The following is a 23,902-nucleotide window of genomic DNA, read 5'->3' on the forward strand; positions in this document are numbered from 1 at the left end:
CTTGCCCTCGCAAAAGACATAACAGCGGTTGGTGTAGTCGGCAATACCTGGAATGGTCCCGTCCACCTTTTCCAGGGCGTTCTTGCGGGTGAAGTGCTCCACGAACACCTGGTCTTTCCTCTGGTGGAACACCTGGTCCACAAACGCCCTGGGAACACCTGGAACACCTGGTCACCAATTTCCTAATCCATTTAACTTCGAGTTTCTCTAATTCTTCTCTCAGCATCCCATTTGCCTGTTTCCTACACCAATAAACCAATAAAAAATAAACGAAAATTATTTCAGCTGGAGTTTCAACTAGAATTACCACAACCAAACCACCATTAACCTCCATTAACCTCCCCCTATTATTTATTTATTTTCGCGAATAAACAAATAATAAAAATAACCTGGTCTATTTATTGGAAATAAAATAGTTCTCATATGTCTTACTGTCTGGTCAATTTTCCTCACCCACTGTGATTCGCTTAAAATAGATTCTCACTGTTGTTATGTCTGACATTCGTCTCATGAAAACCCATCCAAGAGTCCGGTGTAACAGACAGACAAACACATAGACACACAGAAGACCCCAGGGTACCCATCAAACTAGCTTGTCCCCAGATCCACAAAACAAAACATGTAACTTACTCAATTTTTTCTTTTCAATTGTCTTCCCAATTGTCATTCCCTGTGCAAATTAGAGCACTCCGGACTATGTCAACAACTGAACTTCCAAGACAACAACGATAACACACACCACCTGTCATTCACAGTAGACAACTGCATCTCCTTCCTCTCATTCATCCAAAGCAAAATTGATGACATCTACAACAGCTCAATCACCACAACCCACTCCCCTTCAAGGTGCCCCCCACAAGGTTCAGTTCTTGCCCCCCCCCCTCCTCTTCATCCTGTACCTGTCCCCCCTTGGTCACTTAATCCGCCATCATGGTCTCCAATTCCACTGCTTCGCCGATGACATCCAGCTTTTCATTTCCACCAAATCCATCTCCACCGCCTCTTACACTAAACAGATCACAATTACTCACTCATACACTGTTGCATCATCGAAGCTAACTACTCCCTTCTGAGACCTGCGCTTTCCGATGTTTAATCCACTAATCTGCCACGTCCCCCACTACAGGCAACTCTCCCTCGGCGAGCTTACACTGCCATATTTCCATTACCTATAGCTTATTTATGCTATATTTCACACCTTTCCTCCATGGAACAATGACACCTGAGCACTCAATTAGCCCTCCATAGGATCGTACCACTGACTTACAATCAGGCAGACAGACAGACAGACCGATAACAGAGGCGTATCACCAGCCTCAGCACAGGACATCACCTCTCCAGACAGGCACAATATAATCCACAGTATCGAAATGCCAACTTGTTAAAGCAACACCCAGTAGATTGACTCAGCCTGTCGTTCTTCCAAGGTTTTTTTTAGCGAACTAACTCTGACCTCATTCCCATTCGTACCTCGAACAAAGGTCAAATAAACTTCAAAAGGTCAAACTTCAAATTGGGGTAACCAGCGCTTTCATCCCACAAATAATACAAGTCCGGCGACATCCCGCCCCTGCAAGAACTCCACATCCGGACAGATAAATGACCATTATTGAGGCTCCACATCGCAAAATGCCAACACCCTATGAATCAAACAACCGTCAACAATCCACCCAGGAACTTCCGTGGGAGGCGTGCTTTACCATGCAGCACCCTCTCTACCTGGTGCACACCTTTCGCACGTCCCTCCAACTGATATCAACACCAATTATTGTTAAACCCTATAGCCGTCTACCATTCGATGTTCCTTATTCACCATCCTTAAGCCATTATTCCTTAAGCCATCCAGGTCTCCATGCCCTTCATCATTGCACTTTCTCTTGCACCTGGAACAATATCCTGGAACAATCTTGCACCTAATACACTCATTCCCCTCTCAGGCTTCGTTACACACCTGACCACAGTACACCTTTGCGCACGCTCGTCGTTCGCACACTTCATCAACACACCTCCTCGCGCCCACTCCCCCTGCACTCTCCTGCACGCCCACACAACTGCAGCCCCCAGTGCCCACCCAGAGTGCCCAATCCACGACCCACAATCTTCTCAGGGCACACACCTCCTCCTTGAAATCCATGCCTCAGAAATATAACTCCACAGACAGACACAGCAATGAAACCACAACCTCCGCTCTCCCTCCAGATCAAAGGTGTGTATTTCGCACCTCTGACCGCATTTCACACCATGACATAATTTCACACCAGCAAAACTGTAATCCTTCTCATTACACGACCCATTGACTCCCACGGTCACATCAGCCTCAGGGATATACTCATACCATCCACAAGTCGTCAATACACAATATAATCGTTAATCGCATAATTCCTGCAGGCAATTCAAGGAACCCTTTGTCAACCATTCATGGACCTCCCACCGTGCGGGGCACATCCTTTTTGAGTAGGCAGGTTATCACCTGCACTCTGAGCAAACTCCGTATTCTAAATTCAACTTCTGAATTCAGTTGAATTGACTGAATTCTTCAATCTGTCATTGAATGAACTCTTCAATTCAAGTCAAACACACATTTCAATTCAAATTCTGGATTTAAGTCAACAAATTCCAAATTGCTGCCCGACTGCCGCTGGAAAGGCAAAGGCAGCCCATCTTTTAACCATCTCCAAGAAACCACTTCATATCAACGTTCCTCCGAGTGCTCTCCTGACCCGATTCATATCAAATCGCTCCCAAACAAATGAAAATCCGGACTCAGTTAAGGACCTCACCTGGTCCCATGGATAGACGCTAAAATCGACATTCCCGGCCTGGATTTCCCGCTCGTCAAGCAGACCATTTACAAAGCTTCACACCGAAAACCCATCTGCTTGGCATATTTCAGGCCGACAGATAAGTTGGCCAAATACACACGTCAATTGATATCCCAATATACATTCATTCCTCATTCGTATACCAGTGAGTCTCCCAGACGTCGCGCGAACACCAGATCGACTCAAATCATGCCCCTCCTCCAGCCACTCCCATGTACAATCTTTGTTCAATTCATATTACGTCTCTCATTCAAGGAAAAAGGATTTTTTGGACGGGTTGGACGGGGTGGGTTGAGGTGAAAGGGTATGGCAGGGGGGGTGTTGGGGTGTTGCCCAGAGCCCCGGGACTGAGCTCAGGTCGTGGGGGGGGGGGGGGGGGGGTGGGGGGTCTTGGTCCGGATCCTGGACCAGAGGCATCAGCCGCTTATTTGCTTGCTTAACTACCTCCCTGATTGTTTTATCCTGAACTTTGTCTGCTTGCTTCTTTTGGCTCTGAAGCTTCAAATTCCTACAATGCAGCTCCTGCTTCAATTTTCAATATTTCAAAACCCACTTCCGTTCTTTCTAACTGGATTTCTGCTGCTTATTTCCTCTGTCCCTAAAGTTTTAGCTCCTTTCCTGCCCTCCTGTCTAGAACTTTGTCTAAAGCTTCCTGGCTTGACCTAGTAGTCGTCACTACCCTCTTGTCCAGCTGATCTGGTACCTGCGCGTTTCTGTGAATCGGTGTGAATCGGTGTTTCCTTATTCCTGGCCATGTTCCTTTGGCCCTCTACGTTAGCCACAGCCCTTCTTTCCCTGGCATGCAATGTCATACCCCATCTTGTCTCTGGGCTGACCCTTCCTGGAAAGTTCTCGGTCACCGGTGCAGCCTATGGCTGTCCGACCTCACTTGTCCCCCTCTCCTTGCTAACTGTAACGTTATCCTTAGCGTTACCCTCTGATAGGTCTACTCTTAACGTTATCCTGGTGGTTTAACAAAAGTTTGTCATTCTGAGGCTTTAAAATAGCCTTTACTTACAATTTTCGTTCGGAGTGCAGACAGAAGAGATGAGTGGGGAGCAGACGGAACCCGCCCGAGGAAGAGAGGTTCAAATTTGGAGAAATAACCCTTTGATACAAACAATGCTCACCTTAAAGCAAATCAGTGTGCCGGCCGGCCACAAGGCGACCTCTCCTCGTCGTGCAGGGTCTGCTCCCCTCCTCCTCTCGCTGCTGCATCCGAGTCACGGCACCATTCAATGTCGGGAGTCCCTTCTTGATCGTAATAGAATTCCACCACCAATTGAGAATGACAAACGTTTATTAAATACCAAGTACACAGCTGGGAGGGATCGGAGACGTCTACAGCATGAAAGAACAGCATGCCAAGTCAACCTTCCTAAGGAAACACCAATTCGCAGTTCGTTTATATAGAGACACACTTTATCAGAGAATCTCCGCTGAAGTTTGGGAGGACAAAGGAAACTGGATAATTGTGCCCCCACCGACGTCCTTCCACTGGGCCATGTCCCCCACCGGCATCCGTCCTTTCGCCTCGGAGGAGTGAAGCACGCACCATTAGGATCCGGACCAGATGTGTTCTCAAGGCTCCGAGGTGACAAGAGGTATATTTCACTGAAGGGGGATTGCATTCCTGGTCTCGATAAGGTCATAAATGTACGAGGCCGTTTGATGAGTTCCAGGCGTTGGATGTATCTTTCAGCTTACATTCTTATTTGAACTTAATTCAGCAAGTATTCTATCTTAAATCAAACATACGGAATATAACTAATGATTATAGCATTTTTACCAAGAAAAGGTTTGTGTATACAAACTCGAACATCCCACGTATAGAGAATCACATTTCACACACGTATAGTCCGCATTCCTGCCCGCGGCTCGGGACGCCGTTTGCAAGCCAAGGAGAGTTTTACAACAAGGCTATCTGGCCTGGAGAGAACGCACGTATACAACAAAGCCATCTGTTCTGCACAGATGAAGCATGTATTTCTCATTTTTAAACTATGGTGAAGCAAAAACCTTTTTATTAACTATGAATAACAGTTTCAAACAACATTTATAACAGAGCTTATGCAGTAACGAACCTATCACCGACATACAGACGGACATACAAACAGACGGATGGACATTCAGACAGACAGACATACAGACAGACAGACAGACAGACGGACATACAAAAATACAGACGGACATACAGACAGACATACAGACACACAGACATACGGACATATATAGGCTATGGACATATAGACAGACGGACAGACAAAGGACAGAGGGATATACGGACATACATACGGACATACAAACAGACGGACATACTGGCATACGGACATACATACAGACACACAGATATACGTACAGACATACAAAGAGACTGACATCCATGCGGACAAACGGACATACAGTCGATAGACAAACGGACATACGGACAGACAGACAGACAGAGATACAAACAGACGGGCGGACATACAGACAGACATACATACATACAGACAGATATACATATAGACAGATGGGCATACAAACAGACTGACGGACATACAGACATACAGACGGACATACAAACAGACGGACGGACATTCAGACAGACAGACAGACGGACATACAAAGAGACAGACGGATATACAGACAGACATACAGACACACAGACATACGGACATATATAGGCTATGGCCATATAGACAGACGGACAGACAAAGGACAGAGGGATATACGGACATACATACGGATATACAAACAGACGGACATACTGGCATACGGACATACATACAGACACACAGATATACGTACAGACATACAAAGAGATGGACATCCATGTGGACAAACGGACATACAGTCGATAGACAGACGGACATACGGACATACGGACAATACGGACATACGGACAGACAGACAGACGGTGCCGATTTCAATATCCCGCCGTTGTTTTCACAATGCCTGGGGATAATAAAATGTTTTGTGAAATTGTGAATACTAGGGCATGCCCGTACTATATCTATATCTAAAATTATATCCCCCCCTCTATTTACATGAAATGGTTTGGTTCATGAAATGTTTTGGTCCATTCGCAACGCCAAAACGAACGGCGAACGCTTTACATGAAATGGTTTGGTCCATGAAATGTGTTGGTCCATTCGCAACGCCAAAGCGAACGGCGAACGGCTTGCGAGTACAGTGACAATCCCCCCCCCCCCCCTCTATTTAGATGAAATGGTTTTTATTAGTTTTAAAACATAGTTTAACGCCAACATAGCGGCAACATAGTTTGCAAACGTGAAATAAATGAATACGCTCTCAAATGTGCCATCCGAGGCAGAGTGTGTTCGCCACGTTCGGCACACGCGATAGCTCGCTGCTCTCTGATTGGTTGAATCGTTTTTTGGACATAGCTCGGTAAGTAATTGTCCGATTAATATGAAACCTTGAAAAGGCACATCCTCGGGTCCCCAGCAATATACCTGGCAAGTTTAAAGTATATCGGACCCGTGGTTGTCGAGAAACAGCGGTCACAGACAAACAAACAAACGTACAAACAAACAAACACACAGAGATTACTGGAATTATAGATAGACTAGGGCATTGCCCGTACTATATCTATATCTAAAATTATATCCCCCCCCTCTATTTACATGAAATGGTTTGGTCCAAAGCGAACGGCTTGCGAGTACGGTGACAATCCCCCCCCTCTATTTACATGCAATGGTTTGGTCCAAAGCGAACGGCTTCCGGAGTTTGGTAAAGAAATCGCCATCGCGTGCACAAACGCGCAGGAAAGCGAATGAATCGCAAATTCGGTTTTATTAGTTTTAAAACATAGTTTAACGCCAACATAGTTTGCAAACGTGAAATAAATGAATACGCTCTCAAATGTGCCATCCGAGGCAGAGTGTGTCCTCCACGTTCGGCACACGCGATCGTTCGCTGCTCTCTGATTGGTTGAATCGTTTTTTGGACATAGCTCGGTAAGTAATTGTCCGATTAATATGAAACCTTGAAAAGGCACATCCTCGGGTCCCCAGCAATATACCTGGCAAGTTAAAAGTATATCGGACCCGTGGTTGTCGAGAAACAGCGGTCACAGACAAACAGACGTACAGACGTACAAACGTACAAACAGAGATTACTGGAATTATAGATAGACTAGGGCATTGCCCGTACTATATCTATATCTAAAATTATATCCCCCCCCTCTATTTACATGAAATGGTTTGGTCCAAAGCGAACGGCTTGCGAGTACGGTGACAATCCCCCCCCTCTATTTACATGCAATGGTATTATGGTTTGGTCCAAAGCGAACGGCTTCCGGAGTTTGGTAAAGAAATCGCCATCGCGTGCACAAACGCGCAGGAAAGCGAATGAATCGCAAATTCGGTTTTATTAGTTTTAAAACATAGTTTAACGCCAACATAGTTTGCAAACGTGAAATAAATGAATACGCTCTCAAATGTGCCATCCGAGGCAGAGTGTGTCCTCCACGTTCGGCACACGCGATCGTTCGCTGCTCTCTGATTGGTTGAATCGTTTTTTGGACATAGCTCGGTAAGTACTTGTCCGATTAATATGAAACCTTGAAAAGGCACATCCTCGGGTCCCCAGCAATATACCTGGCAAGTTAAAAGTATATCGGACCCGTGGTTGTCGAGAAACAGCGGTCACAGACAAACAAACGTACAGACGTACAAACGTACAGACGTACAGAGATTACTGGAATTATAGATAGATAAATCAACACGTCACAGTACTTGGCTCGGTTGGCAGGATGGCCGAGAGGGCCCTAGGTTCGAATCCCGAACCAGCTATAACTGTCATCCCGGTGTTTCACAGGTAGGGTAATTCATCAATGTGTGTCCTTCTGATAGATGTAAAACTAAAACTGGGTGTCTCCTGTCGGCTGGTATAAGTTGGTGGACGTTAAAAATCCCACAATGTTCTTCGCGAAGAGTTAGCAAGCTATCACCGGCATCCTGGATAAATTCCAAAATCCTGCGCTTCGTCGGGCGTTTTGGTCTAACCAGCCAGTTCGTGAAAGACTTGTGCCAAAAACGTCCCCCGGGCAACAGCACAAGAACATGCGGATAATTGTGGACTTTAAAGAAGAAGAGGCAGAAAAAGTGGAGGTCGGAGAAGAAGCTTCAGAGAGGAGGAAGAGGAAGCAGTTTATGAAAAAGAGGAGGAGGCTATGAGGGAAAAGAGGATGAAGCGGAAAAGACGAAGAGACGGAGATGCGGAAGCATGGTTCAAACTTAGTGTTTCACTCAGATTTCATTTCCAGAACAGTTTGTCTTATCGCCATATCAATTTCCTTCTGCAGTTATTGCTTATATCGTCTACTTTATGCCACCATTTCTGTACCCGTGCGATTAGTATTGTTCACTATAAATGCCCTAGGCAGTACAATGCGCGGCTGTATTTAATTTTTTTTTTTGTTCAACAAGTGTTGCGCACTTGTTCGAATACCAGAAGCTTTTTCCAATAATAGCTGACAGTAATATTGAAAAACGTCAGTATTGTAATATCCCGAATGAAACCTGTTTTTTGTTTCGGTGATTGTCGGAACAAGACAAGAGGAACTGGTACTGGTACTCTGGTAGGCAATTGCCAATTGGAAGGGAAACGCGGAGTATTCGTGGGGTATGACAGATCCTCGAGTATAGGTAAAGGTGGGCAAGGTTACATAATCAGAACGATTGTCGTTTATAAATGTGAGTTTTGAATAATGAATTGTCCAGGAGATAACGGCCAAGATTGTGTAATTAATTAACGGACACGTTGCTTTGCTCACAATGTTGTGTCATCACAGGACGTTACGTCCCGACATGTTTTATTGCTGTAGATTAAATATTATTTCATGAGGATATTAAATAACGAGCAGGAATGTAACGGAACACTTGTGCTTTGTACATGAATAAAATGTCAGATGTCAATGCGAAAATATAAAGGTTCAATACCAAAGGGGGCGTGGTTGACCCAGTAAAGATTTTTTTATGTCCTGTTGATTGGTTCGTTAAGCTGCTTTGAACTTGAAGGATACATTACTGATTACAAAGTGGGTGAAGAAGATTTGAGGAGTGAGAGGGAGTTTGTCTTCCCAGTTACACTTTGCTAATAGTAATAATTCCCTTTTCCGGCCTGCAGATCGTGATCGGCCGTTCCATCTCCCTCCGTGATCGGCTGGAAGATGGCGGGGCACTCGCAGTTTGTGTCCCGGGCAGCCGCACGCTGGGTCTTTCATTTATCCGGAGGAATTAATAGTGGAGGTGGGGCCGTGTCCTTATCCACCCCCTCCTCCCGCCCGTACGGCTATATGCTTGCTTACCCCCACTCCCGTAGGGCTATGTGCTTACCCCCACTCCCGTAGGGCTATGTGCTTACCCCCACTCCCGTAGGGCTATGTGCTTACCCCCACTCCCGTAGGGCTATGTGCTTACCCCCCGCTCCCGTGGGGCTATGTGCTTACCCCCGCTCCCGTGGGGCTATGTGCTTACCCCCGCTCCCGTGGGGCTATGTGCTTACCCCCGCTCCCGTGGGGCTATGTGCTTACCCCCGCTCCCGTGGGGCTATGTGCTTACCCCCGCTCCCGTGGGGCTGTGTGCTTACCCCCGCTCCCGTGGGGCTGTGTGCTTACCCCCACTCCCGTGGGGCTGTGTGCTTACCCCCGCTCCCGTGGGGCTGTGTGCTTACCCCCGCTCCCGTGGGGCTGTGTGCTTACCCCCGCTCCCGTGGGGCTGTGTGCTTACCCCCGCTCCCGTGGGGCTGTGTGCTTACCCCCGCTCCCGTGGGGCTGTGTGCTTACCCCCGCTCCCGTGGGGCTGTGTGCTTACCCCCGCTCCCGTGGGGCTGTGTGCTTACCCCCGCTCCCGTGGAGCTGTGTGCTTACCCCCGCTCCCGTGGGGCTGTGTGCTTACCCCCGCTCCCGTGGGGCTGTGTGCTTACCCCCGCTCCCGTGGGGCTGTGTGCTTACCCCCGCTCCCGTGGGGCTGTGTGCTTACCCCCGCTCCCGTGGGGCTGTGTGCTTACCCCCGCTCCCGTGGGGCTGTGTGCTTACCCCCGCTCCCGTGGGGCTGTGTGCTTACCCCCGCTCCCGTGGGGCTGTGTGCTTACCCCCGCTCCCGTGGGGCTGTGTGCTTACCCCCGCTCCCGTGGGGCTGTGTGCTTACCCCCGCTCCCGTGGGGCTGTGTGCTTACCCCCGCTCCCGTGGGGCTGTGTGCTTACCCCCGCTCCCGTGGGGCTGTGTGCTTACCCCCGCTCCCGTGGGGCTGTGTGCTTACCCCCGCTCCCGTGGGGCTGTGTGCTTACCCCCGCTCCCGTGGGGCTGTGTGCTTACCCCCGCTCCCGTGGGGCTGTGTGCTTACCCCCGCTCCCATGGGGCTGTGTGCTTACCCCCGCTCCCGTGGGGCTGTGTGCTTACCCCCGCTCCCGTGGGGCTGTGTGCTTACCCCCGCTCCCGTGGGGCTGTGTGCTTACCCCCGCTCCCGTGGGGCTGTGTGCTTACCCCCGCTCCCGTGGGGCTGTGTGCTTACCCCCGCTCCCGTGGGGCTGTGTGCTTACCCCCGCTCCCGTGGGGCTGTGTGCTTTCCCCCACTCCCGTAGGGCTATCTGCTTACCCCCACTCCCGTAGGGCTATGTGCTTACCCCCACTCCCGTAGGGCTATGTGCTTACCCCCACTCCCGTAGGGCTATGTGCTTACCCCCACTCCCGTAGGGCTATGTGCTTACCCCCACTCCTGTTTGTGGGGCTGTGTGCTTACCCCCACTCCTGTTTGTGGGGCTGTGTGCTTACCCCCACTCCTGTGGGGCTGTGTGCTTACCCCCACTCCTGTGGGGCGGTGTGCTTACCCCCACTGCTGTGGGGCTGTGTGCTTACCCCCACTGCTGTGGGGCTGTGTGCTTACCCCCACTGCTGTGGGGCTGTGTGCTTACCCCCACTGCTGTGGGGCTGTGTGCTTACCCCCACTGCTGTGGGGCTGTGTGCTTACCCCCACTCCTGTCGGGCTGTGTGCTTACCCCCACTCCTGTCGGGCTGTGTGCTTACCCCCACTCCTGTGGGGCTGTGTGCTTACCCCCACTCCTGTGGGGCTGTGTGCTTACCCCCACTCCTGTGGGGCTGTGTGCTTACCCCCACTCCTGTGGGGCTGTGTGCTTACCCCCACTCCTGTGGGGCTGTGTGCTTACCCCCACTCCTGTGGGGCTGTGTGCTTACCCCCACTCCTGTGGGGCTGTGTGCTTACCCCCACTCCTGTGGGGCTGTGTGCTTACCCCCACTCCTGTGGGGCTGTGTGCTTACCCCCACTCCTGTGGGGCTGTGTGCTTACCCCCACTCCTGTGGGGCTGTGTGCTTACCCGCACCCATTTATAATTTTTTCTTGTGGAATGAATCTTGTTGAGGTTTCCAGCTCTTAATTTTGATGTATCTGTTCATTTTCTCAGACTTGATTCCTTTTTCACTTGCAGTTTTAAAATCCACTATTTATTAAGAAGAAATTCACAGATAGAAATAGTAAACCCATGAGCAATCCATAATCTTCCATCTACCACAGTTGTGTAGCGTTGATTCTTCCTCTAAATACGTTAACTACATGCATCTGCTTCCCCTCATCGTTTCCTGTTTTCACAGCTCAAGGTTGTGCTATTAGAAGGTTGCCAGTTGTTGCTGCACCCGTTGCCGAGCTTCTATCCCAAGGCTCGCTGCTGCTGCGCGCTGCCGCTACGAGAGACTTTTCTGTGTGCGCCCCCGTGGCAAAGCAGAAAGATGGAAACTCAACCAGCAAGGATGGTACCACTACCAGTGATGGAGGCAAAGTACGTGTATTATTTGCATGGAATGTGATGGACTCACACCAACTGGTCGATTTCCAGTTTTACTTCAAACTGGTTAATATTTTGCTTTTCTTTCCTCCCCACCGACACCACGACACTTTCATCTGCGGTTATTTCGGAGTGGGTTTGTATGATGCCGTATGAATGAATGAATGAATGAATGATTGTTTTAAGGCCATTTTCCCCGCTAGAGCAGGGGTTAGCCTTTCGGGCCCCATGACAATCATGGTTCCCTGTTTGAGGCAATGTTTTTATGGCCGGATGCCCTTCCTGACGCCAACCCTTGGTCGCCTCTTCGATGCGCAGGGATACGGTGTACCTATTCTAAACCGGGGTACACACCGGGATCATTCATCCCAGCAAGCTGGTACTCAATTTGCCGACCTCGGAAGGATGACAGGCCGAGTCAACCCCCCTGGTGTTAATTTAGCGATCGACCGGGATTCAAACCCAGGATTCTATGATCCCAAGCCTGCACCCTAACCGCTAAACCAACACCAGGTGTATGATGTCATATGAACGGTCAATTTGAGAATAATTTGCGCATCCTGTTAATTTATCCCACTGCCATGCCTTTGCAGACATAATGCTATATTTGACGTACGTCGTACGACACATTCAATGTGACTCATTTTGTGCTCTACCATGCCACTACCGTCTGATTCCAATCCGAACATGATTTTAATTTGGACCGAGGCAATGGATCCATGCAAATACCTGGCCGTTAGCCTCTGCTGATGCTGGGGTTTCACGGAAGAGATACTTCGGGCTTGCATCGTATTCAAGTGTACGTCACATGAGATGGGCCCACAAATTGCTGCCCTCTCCCCAAATATTGCCCCATATTCGGAGCCGAGTCGAGCGTGTCGTTCATCGAGTCGTCAAAGGTTTGGTCAAATCTCTCGACATGATGTCTGTATTTCTCACAATATTGATATGGGATTTCTGTATGATAGATCAAGACCCTGAAATGTTAAGCCAACCACCTGAGCTGTTAAGCTTTGGCTTTTTGGTTAAACCAGGCTTTGGAAAATGCGGTAATCCCTCTTTAATAAATCAGTTGCTTGGGGATTGGCATTATGAAGTGCCTCAGTGTTATGGACGGCTTAAACTCTTGCTCATGACCTTTCATTCACTTCAAGTTTTCTACACTCCCAACTTTGGCATGTATTTTCATGTTAGGGGGTGGGGAGGAGGGCGGAAGAGGAGTGGAGGGGGATGAGGGGGTGATGAGATTATTTAGTTGAGGGGCAGTGCAAAGGTGGAAGTGATGTCATCACCTGTGCAGTGCAATCCCAAGACGCAAGAGTGTTCCCCCTCATTTTCTCACCTTGTGACTCATGTGCATCGCGAGGGGGAGATATCTGGGTGAGACAGCAGAAACTTGGACTCAAAGGTTTCCATCACAAAATAGGCAGTTATAAAACTGAGGGGTGGGTAACGTGTTTCGGAGCAAAACCATACGTTTTCATCTCCTGGCATTGAAGTGTGGGTGTGAGTGTCCCCATCCCCCCCTTTCCTCCCACCCTCACCTCGCTTCTGATGTCTATGCCTGGAGATTACAGCCTGGGCCAGCCGGAGCCATCCTTAACAGTCAGTTTTGTGGTTGCTTGAGCACCAAGGAGCTTTAACACAGGTGGTGGCCAATTAACCCAGCCAGTTTTGGGGTTGCTTTAAATTATTTTCTGTTGAATTCATCGTTTGATTTTAAACAAGATAGATTCTTTTTGTTGTCCTTGTAATCCTGGAGTTGTGGTTATATTTGAAGCCATTACTGCAATCTGTTTGTGCCGCTTCATGTCGAAGTTGGATTCTTAGGTTTCTCTATTGTAATCGATAACAGATATCATTTATCGGATATCCCAAACCCACCTCCGTGCGTTGCCGCAACTGCACCCATATCAAGTGGAATTACCTTTCATTACCTCCGCCACTGAAGGTGGCCGGAGGTTATGTCTTCACCTCTGTTTGTCCGATTGTCTGTCTGTTGTGGCCATCAGGATATCTCAAAAATCAGAATATCTCAAATAGGTCTTTACCAACTGTGCACACCTTGATTGGGCAATATTTGCTCATTCTTCTGTAGAAAACTGTTCAAGATCAGTCAAGTTGCGCACGTTGCGTTGATGGACAGCAATCTTCAAGTCATGCCACAGATTTTTGATTGGATTTAGTGTCATTGTCATGCTGAAAGGTGAATTTGCGCTCCAATTTTAGCTTACTTGCAGAGGGCAGCAGGTTTTCCTCGAGGATTTTTCTGTATTTTGCTCCATTTTTCCTTCTATCCTGACACGTGACCCAGTCTCTGCTGATGAGAAATGTCCCCATAACATGATGCTGCCACCACCATGCTTCACAGTAGGGATGGTGTTCTATGGGTGATGTGCGGTGCTGGGTTTGCGCCAAACGTAGGGTTTGCATTTAGGCCTAAAAGTTCCATCTTGGTTTTGTCAGACGACAAAACGTTTTGTCACATGGCTTCAGAATCTCTGTAGTGTTTTTTTGCATACCTCAAATGGGACTCAATGTGGGCTGTTTTGAGTAATGGCTTCCGTCTTGCCATACTATCATACAGGCTAGACTTGTTGAGTGCTTGGGATATTGTTGTCACATGCACACAGTGACCAATCTTCTCCATAAAGGCCTGTAGCTCTTTCAAAGTTCCCATTGGCCTCTTGGTGGCCTCTCTGATCGGTCTTCTCCTTGCTTGGTCATCCAGTTTGGAGGGACAGCCTGATCTAGGCAGGGTCTTGGTGGTACCATACACCTTCCACTTCTTAATGATTGTCTTGACTTTGCTCCAAGGGATATTCAAGGCCTTTGAAATATTTTTATACCCATCCCCTGATCTGTGCTTTTCCACAACATTATCCCGGAGGTCTTTTGCAAGCTCCTTGGTGCTCATAGCTGAGTCTTTGCTGTGAAATACACTACCGAGCAGAGGAAACCTACAGGAACAGTTTATTTTGTTCTGAAATAATCAGAATCACTACAATTTAACACAGGTGGAGGCAAATTAACTTGGTGTGTGATTTTGAAGTTGATTGGTTACACCTGAGCTAATTTACAATTGCTATTATAAGGGGGTGGACACTTATCCAACCAAGATATTCTAGTTTTGTATTTTCAATTATTTTTCTGAAATTTGAAGAATTTATTTTTCACTTGGAAGTTGTGGATTACGATGTGCAAATAAAGGTGGAAAAAGTTTGATTTAATGCATTTTAATTCCAGGCGATAAGGCAGCAAAAGATGAAAGTTTTGAAAGGGGGTGTAGACTTTATTTAGGCACTTTACAATATAACTCTATTGACGAAACAGAATACTAAGATGTAACTGACTCTAACAGTGTGTGTGTGTGTGTGTGTGTGTGTGTGTGTGTGTGTGTGTGTGTGTGTGTGTGTGTGTGTGTGTGTGTGTGTGTGTGTGTGTGTGTGTGTGTGCGCGTGTGTGCGTGCGCTTGCGCTTTTACCTGCATGAGAGGAGCATGACGTCATGTTTCGGACTCACAACCGTCACATGTTTGTTATTCATTGACAGAAAGCTGCTGCAGAGAGTGATGGCGGCAAAAAAGGAGGTGGTTCTGGCAGCTCAGCAAAAGGTGGCAATGTGTTGCGATGCCCTAAATGTGGCGAGTCTTGCACCCACGTCGAAACGTTTGTCTGTGAGTTATTTACTTCCTGGAGATCCCTGTGAAATGCTACATTTACGTTTTGCCATTGCCCCGATCGTAAATTGGTGAACTGCACTGTATCGATTGTGATCGACTCACTGGTTGACTCCACTATTGAATCCATCACCATTCCATTGTATCATGAACCCCTTACCATTTTTACTTGTACTGTTAAATACATACCTTTGACAGTGCATCTTAACATTGGTACGTGATGCTCGACTTTTTTGAGGGTTTTTAGAGCAATGTGTCTGACCTGGGGTGGCTTGGGGAGAGCAAGAGGTAGGAGAGGGCAAGAGGAGCAAGGTGAAATGTAAACTTATCTAAAATAGCCCACCAACTTGCTCCTGGTGGGAGATTAATGGTGCTTGCAAATTCACCTTCTGACTTGAGATTACAATGGTCTGAAGGCCTTCCTTTTTGACCGCCTAAAGAGGAGCAAATTCAAACGCAGGAGCACCAGCCCAGAGTGGGAAGCCATGCTCTCCATGGAGCTCTGTATGAAAGCCTCGTGCACCGTGATAAGCTCAGTGTGGCTCCGGAATGCCTTTGTTCTGGAGAAAATACCCAGAATGCTATGAGCCTTTGGTGCTAGTTTAGCGATATGATCCTCCCATGAAAGTCTACGGCAGCTATTGAGGCCAAGGAGTTCCAGGGACTTGCACCTCTTCCAGTGGGTATCCATATATCTGATTGGATAGTTTGAGTGCTGTTTCTTGTGGAAATATTCTGAGAGCATGTGACTTGCCTGCGTTAAATGTCATGTTCCAAGTAGCCGAGCAGAGGCTGATCTTGTGCAATTCTGATGAAAGGGATTCAGCAGCGTTTAGCGTTTCACAAGAGTAACCTATCGTTCTGCACCAGGGTCTTTCAACTCAAAACGATGTTTATTTGCATTTCTTTAATTTCCTTAAATATTTCAGCGATTATGACTTGGAGCTATGTATCGACACTACCTTTAATTTAAAAGTTCATCTTCTTGTGATTTGGGTTTTGATTTATTATTGATCTTGTACTTCATCTTGTACAGTCAGCAACAGCAAGGCAGACAGTAATGACGCAGCTTCTCATATTGTGACTGAAGTCGTAAACCTTTCATTCTTAATCGTGATGCTGTTGTGTAAACATTGGATCTCCTGTAGTCTGTGTATTTGCTGAAGTGATGACCCTTACATAGCTGAATGTATCACATTTGTCCTCTCCACTCCCAATTTCCCAAGCTTCAAGTCGGTTTGTGAAGTGTGAGAAGTGCCTTCACTTCTTTGTTGTGCTGTCCGAGACTGACTCGCGTAAAAGCTTCAAGGAACCCGAGTCAGCAGCCGAGGCTGCCAAGTTGGCATTCCAACAGCACCCACCACCACCACCTAAGAAGGTGTGAACTGATATTTTATGCCACCATCTTAATTTAGAGAGTTTAGGCTCGTGGAAGAACATAACTAGTGAATATGATGTGGTTAGACCCAACATTGGAGGGACATGTGATCATTAGATGTGTTCAAACATCCTATTTTCTATACTATAGGAGAGCCATGTGTCTGTGTTTGTGCGTGTGGCGTCTGCGTGGCGTCCATGTCGTGTGGCGTCTGCGTGGCGTCCATAGGTGAAGATGCACATGGTCTTGTGTCGGTGTCGCCATTCTTCGCAGATGGCTAACCAGATCTTTGTCAAACTTTGAGGTTCATCAGTGAGTGGCCAGGAGTGTTTTAGGTGAATTTTTTTTTTTCAGATGTCTTGAAAATTTTGAAGAAAAAGTTGGATTTTGGGGGATTTTTCCTTTTAATCGCTCTATCATGGGTGTAGGGAAATATCTAGGAACCCCATTCCTTAGTGGGTGTGGGGAAGTTTTATGCTCTCACAAAAAATAGGATTTGCGAGAGTAGGTGATATCGTGGGTCGCAATGGGAGACGCCATGAGATGGAATCGAGATTGCAACCATAATGCAGTCTAGCGAAGAGTGTAAAAAGGATTGGCACAGGAAAGCAATTCCACAATTTCCACAAGCAATGGAAAAGGGAAAGTTGTTGAGATGACAATACATCCTGGATTTTTGGAAGATGCACATGGATTGGTGGTTGTTTTTGCTTTCTTTATTATTGTTTTTTTCAGCTTGCCACCGCCTAAAGTCGTCTTTCATCTCCATAGTTGATGCTTGCCACCCTCCATCTCTGCGATACCTGTTTGCAGTCATTTTTATGCCTCCGCCGACAAAGTCGCCGGAGGCACTATGTTTTTGGGGTTGTCCGTCAGTCCGTCCGTACGGGCCAAACCTCGTTTTTCTCAGCAACCATATGTCCGATTGAGACGAAACTTTCAGGGTAGGAGTGACACCCATGCAGAATCTTTTTATGATAATTGTGAAGTTATAGGTCACGTGGTATGACAGCCATCTTGGATTAAACGCAAATAATGAAAAAACTATTTCTCGGAAACCGCTGAATGGAAACGTTTGAAACTTGGCACATTGTCAAGTACTCCCAATGGGGAACAAAATCATGATAATGATGACATCATAGGTGAAGTGGTAAACAAGCCAAAAATGTTTTAATCGAATTCCTTGTCCTAAAAATCAGAAATTGCATGCACATGATCTATGACCCATTTGTATTGAAATATTAAATTTATGACATCATAGGTCACATAGTTTGGCAGCCATGTTGGATTGAAGGGAAATATTAAATAATTATATCTCTGAAACTGCTCACCCTATCGATGCTAAATTTAAAAAATATCATCTAACAGCACTGTTGCATATAGTTTGAAAATGATGGTCATGGGACACGTGGTTTGGCAGCCATCTTGGATAGAAAAACGAACCTTACCCGATCAACACAAAACTTCACAAACGTGATCCCCTACCCATACATATGCAGAGTGATGGCATCTACCCGTTGTGGTACTATGAGGAGGCATATTGGTGACACAGTCACATTGTTCTAGTTTATTTTCTATCTTGTTTATGTGTACATCCCACCCCCACCTGTGTCCGTTATCAATACAATGCGCCTTCATTCTCCGTCATTGCTCTTCTACGAGTGTCAATTTTTGTATCTAGCAGAACACAAACTGATTGCAGCCTTGCAGAATTATATATTTGCTATGTCTCCCCGCTATCTGTTGTTCCGCACCGCATACAGGTCCATAGGCTACTTAAGAACATTGTCATTATACATCCAACAATTCCCCACACTAACGTACATTGGAAGGAAGACCAGTTCCCAGGCATCCCATCCCATAATGCTTTGCGTACCAGCTTCTCAATGTTTCACCTCACAATGCACTGTGGCCTCTCCTTCTCAAACCCTATCTTACGCTGTGCATTGTTGGTCTAAACGCCTCTGCGTACTGCACAGTAATGGACTGTATTTTTATATTTGTGTACCCTACCACTGTAATTGTTTAAAACGAGTGGTAAACGAAGAGGTAACTAAAAAGTTGAACCTGCATGCAAGTGGAAACGCAGTAGTGACTCAATGTCAAATTTGACATGGTGAAATGAAAGAAGAATGGTGAACGACCAGCCAATTTTGCTCGCTATCTAGGTTTGCCGCTGACAACTGTTCAAACTATTTTAAAGAACGTCGATGAGGGCCATGCAGACAGCACGGCGTGACGCGCGGCACGCAAGATGTGCTGTTTGGCTAACGCAGCCCGTGCTGCTGGCATGGCTGAAGTGGGCGTGATGGCTGTAGTGGGCGTGGCGACAGTGGAAGCTCTTCATGAGTTTCCGTGTAGACACAGCATTGGGTCCACAGCATGAGTGTCAGGTTTCGCAGCACGAGTGCATGTGCTGGCACAAACGCTGGAGCCTGGGTCCATGGAGGAAACCACGTGGCTTAGTGATGAGGATAATTTTGAGGGTGAAGGAATGGTACTGGCAGCTTCAGAGACGATTTTAGCTTAGAGATTTTCAAGGTGTAAGAGCACTAAATTATTATCATTATAAAATAGTTGAGATATGGTTAGTAAGATCAAAAGCTGAGTTTTTTTAAAAATTGTTTAAGTTGTAATGACGTTTGTAGGGGGTAGGCAGTGATTACCTTAGTCCAGGTAGAATTGCTTAGGCAATATGCTCCGAATGTCGTGTAGCCATCTTGATGTACATACGTCAGGCCGTATGTCGTGTAAGCGCGTATCTTCGTCCCCATGAGTGGAGTGGGGTTTGTTAATTAGCTTGGGATTATGGGTAATTAATCCCCTGTATGTAACGGCCTCTGTTATTTTTCCTCTGTTTCTTATGACACCGGCAGCACACACACACCTCGTAAGAAATCAACCATGTATGACACTAAATAAAAACCAACTGGAAGTAGGATATTTAGCACCACCGTGGATAACATCGACCTGGTGAGCACACAGGCACAAAAGGTCCGTGAGGCCACGCCCGAAGAACATTGATTGGTCCGGCATTTGGTTCAAGCAAGGACTGCAAAGAGGGCACTCGCTGATGGGTTGGACACAGAGACGTCGTGAGATGACGTCAGAGCCTCGAGTACAAAGGAATATGAGGGCGGACATTTTGTCTCAAGTCATGGCTTTTGTGGTGAATGGTCACGATTTTATTTCTCGCCCTTTACATCCCGGAGTTCATAGCGAACGGTGGAATTTTTGCTCTCTTGCGTGGGACATTGGTGCTGTGCAGTCAGCATTTTATATCCCTAACTTTGGGTTCGATGCTGGCAGCTTCAGAGACGATTTTAGCTTAGAGATTTTCAAGGTGTAAGACTGCTAAATTATCATTATAAAATAGTTGAGATATGGTTAGTAAGATAAAAAGCTGAGTTTTTAAAAAAAATTGTTTAAGTTATAGTGACGTTTGTGGGGGGTAGGCAGTGATTACCTTAGTCCAGGTAGAATTGCATAGGCAATATGCTCCGAATGCCGTGTAGCCATCTTTTGATGTACATACGTCAGGCCGTATGTCGTGTAAGCGTGTATCTTCGTCCCCATGAGAGGAGTGGGGTTTGTTAATTAGCTTGGGATTATGGGTAATTAATCCCCTGTATGTAACGGCCTCTGTTATTTTTCCTCTGTTCCTTATGACAACAGCAGCACACACACCTAGTAAGAAATCACCCATGTATAACACTATATAAAAACCAACCGGAAGTAGGACATTTAGCACAACCGTGGATAACATCGACCTGGTGAGCACACAGGCACAAAAGGTCCGTGAGGCCATGCCCGAAGAACATTGATTGGTCCGGCATTTGGTTCAAGCAAGGACTGCTAAGAGGGCACTCGCTGATAGGTTGGACACAGAGACGTCGTGAGATGACGTCAGAGCCTCGAGTGCAAAGGAATAGGAGGGTGGACATTTTGTCTCGAGTCATGGCTTGTGGTGAATGGTCACAATTTTATTTCTCGCCCCTTACATCCGGGAGTTCATAGCGAACAGTGGAATTTTTGCTCTCTTGCGTGGGACATTGGTGCTGTGCAGTCAGCATTTTTTTCCCTAACTTTGGGTTCGACGATCGTGAGGAAAGGCGGTTGCAGCTCTTGGACTCTGGTGCGCTTGGTCATGGCTTCGTGACGGCTGAGGGCCGTGCCGAGTGAACCGGAAAGGCCGCGGTGCTTTGTGGAGCACAGCAGAGACGAGTGGACGGGCGCAGCCTGCTCGCTGCGTGCTCGACGGCCGGAGGAGCGAAATGTGCACTGAGGCCTAGTTTCCGCTCGCTGTGCGGCAAAGCGTGCTGTTCCTGCCAAGGGCGCGGGAGGTTTTAACGAATCCTGACGAGGTTCAAGAGCCGATTAGAGCTAAGTGCCACACATTAACACATTTATTTTCACAGTTATTTCCCCCATTGTTTGAATTTGAGTCTGATTTGAGTCACAGTGGGGGCGCTCCAATTAGGAATTTAGTTTTATCGTGCATTCTTTGTTACCGCCATTTTCTTTAATAAAGCCGGTATTTTTGTACATTTTAATTCCGTCTCGGTTTGAGTTTATTTATCCAGGTGTGAAGAAGTCGGGTGGAAGCCGTCCAGGTAACTTCGTTATCCTCCTTTCCCTTGCGTGTAACGAACACCGTCACTTTTGGATTGAACGCCTTGGAGTAAAGCTCGTTTGGTCTTCCGTGTTGCCCTGCGGTGTTCACTACAGGGTAGTCACATGAAATTATTGTATTTTTTTTTCGAAGTTTTGTGTGTTTCATACGTATTTTTTTTATTGCTCGGCTTGTTGAGTGTTGTTGTATAAGGCATAAACCAAGTGTTGGAACGCATCCCCCCCTTCCTCACCCCCATTAATTACACTAACTAGCAGAGTACCTGCCTACAGGCGATCTTATTCCAAGCATGCAACACGTTCTTGTGACGCATACCTTTATTTGGGCGGCATGTAGGCAGGCAACTGACTCGATCTCTCCCGAAAAAAAAACAAAAAAACCCGGGTTATGTGCATGAAGCTTCTCATTCAAAACACCTCACTGCCCTACTGTAACAGGAACACAATATATGTACTGTAAAGGTGGGGACTTGTTATACCTGCTCCCGCCTGGAGGCGGCTTTTCACGATACACATTTACATAGAGAATTGGCATCCCACCCTTCTCTCACGTACCCCACCTCCCAGGACTACTGACAAAGAAAAAAAAATACCCCTGCACACTAATTGGGGTCATGCTGTTCCTATGTAAAAGGTCTGGATGTAATCAGGCCAGAACTGTTGGACGAGTAGCCCGGCTAATAAAACACATAAACACCCCCTATTCAGCGTTTCCGAATTCGATTTTGGTGAATAAACACCAGTCTATGAATTATAGTAAGGATTCTTTTGGGGTAAACTTCCCCGCTAACTGATTTGTTGCAAGTCCAAGGATGTATAGCGAGGACCCCTTGTATACTATATCAGGGGTCACGTTTTTTTTTTTTGATGGTCCGCTGGGTCACCGTTTTTTTTTTTTTTTTTTTTTTTTTTTTGGCGGCCTGACCTTACATTTTTGCTGGTGAATTAAACTTCATAAAAATCAATATACACGTTTAAATTACTATTTCTCACGACACCGACAGATTAAATTTCAGTGCTTTTCACAGCAGCAACCTTGCAACTCATAATCACAGAACACTCCCGTCAGCTATTTCATCATCTACCTACTAACTTAAAGCAAAATAAAACTAGGACAATTTTAATGTTTGCAGAAGAAAAATCTCTTCACATATTAACACAATTATTGCGTTTCCCAAAACTATTGTTAACTCTGCACAACTTTCAGCTATGTACGAGATTATTGTGGTCATGAAATGATGGAAAACCAAAGTGCACGTCTTCTCTGAGATGGAGTCTCAGCACCACGTGATCATTTGAGCAGCACCATGTGATCAAATGGGTCATTCCAGGCTCTCCTAAAATTAGACAGCCAATCAGAAGTCATGCATTGTACACCTATCTCTCGTACTAAAAAAAAAAAAAAAGAAAAAAAAAGTGCCCGTGCCGCATGCATGCATGCTTCAGATCATTCTAGCATGCGGCGAACGATGTGATGCCTGCATGTATTGCAAGCTCGCAACCTTGCTTCTATCCGGAGGCGGCGATAGGGGAATGCAAACCAAGTGCGGTCTAGCACGCGTGCTGGGGTGTGTTCCATTACCAAGCAGCTTGTACAGCATTCCCCAAGTGTCTAAGCACTCAAGTAAGCACTCAAAACGAAATGGTTGACAAGGGATGGCTGTCTTGGCAAGCTGATTGATGTGACAAAAGGGGACCAAGGGATCAGGCACCTTGGTCTCCTTTTTGAAGCAATGTTTTATGGCCAGATTCCCTTCCTGCCACCAACCCTGTTAGTAGGCTCTTGCGACACACAGGGATTGCCGGTGAGCTGGTACTCAATTTGCCGACCTCGGAAGGATGACAGGCTGAGTCAACCCCCCTGGTGTTAATTCGGCGATCGACCGGGATTCGAACCCAGGATCCTAGGATCCCATGCCGGCACCCTAACCGCTAAGCCAACACCAGGCTTAGGGCCAAAAACTATATATAGCAGGATATCTCAAAAAATTGTAGACTGATTCGGACAAAACTTGGTGGATAGATTGGGTGTGTTACAAGACCGAATCGATTCGATTTTGGTGAAGATCTGAATATGGATTGAAATGTGAGAATTATTTAATTTTTGAAGTGATTCTTCACGATTGAGTGATAGGGCTAAAACCGATCATGTAGCACGATATCTCAAAAGGTTAGGGACGGATTTGGACGACACTTGGTGGACCGGTTGGGTGTCTCACAAGGACAAATAGATTCGATTTTGGTGAAGATCTGAATATGGATTCGGATACGAGAATTATTTAATTTTTTTAAGTGATTCTTCACCATTGGGAGATATGGCCAAAAACGATACGTACCAGGATATCTCAAATAGTTATGGATGGATTTGGACGAAACTTGTTGGACACGTTGTGTGTGTGACATGGAAGAATCCCTTCAATTTTGATGAAGATCCAGATTCGGATCCAGCTAGTTGAATTTTTAAAGTGATTATTCACTACAGTATTGAGTGATATGGCCAAAAATGAGATATAGCAGGATATCTCAAAAGGTTGTGGATGGATTTGGACGAAACTTGGTGGAGAGTTTGTGTGTGTGTGTGTGTG

The 23,902-nt window shown here is 46.6% G+C and overlaps 1 protein-coding gene across 10 annotated transcripts in view; it reads left to right on the forward strand.

The window, feature by feature from the left end:
* The first annotated feature begins 8,046 nt into the window (after positions 1-8,046).
* Positions 8,047-23,902, forward strand: part of CLPX (caseinolytic mitochondrial matrix peptidase chaperone subunit X) — a 51,389-nt gene continuing 35,533 nt past the window's right edge. Inside the window, exons 1-5 of one of the 10 annotated variants that reach the window (XM_068106618.2) lie at positions 8,047-8,476; positions 8,958-9,079; positions 11,438-11,622; positions 15,181-15,304; positions 16,534-16,685. In XM_068106618.2, the coding sequence (XP_067962719.1) occupies positions 9,001-9,079; positions 11,438-11,622; positions 15,181-15,304; positions 16,534-16,685 (540 nt within the window). In that variant the 5' untranslated portion in view covers positions 8,047-8,476; positions 8,958-9,000. Of the gene's footprint in view, positions 8,477-8,765; positions 8,869-8,957; positions 9,080-11,437; positions 11,623-15,180; positions 15,305-16,533; positions 16,686-23,902 lie in introns of those variants that run through there. The other 9 variants (XM_078772050.1, XM_068106616.2, XM_078772054.1 and 6 more) reach the window with 9 other exon arrangements.

Source organism: Myxine glutinosa, chromosome 2 (genome assembly GCF_964187855.1).
Source record: "Myxine glutinosa chromosome 2, kmMyxGlut1.1, whole genome shotgun sequence".
Lineage (NCBI taxonomy): Eukaryota > Metazoa > Chordata > Myxini > Myxiniformes > Myxinidae > Myxine > Myxine glutinosa.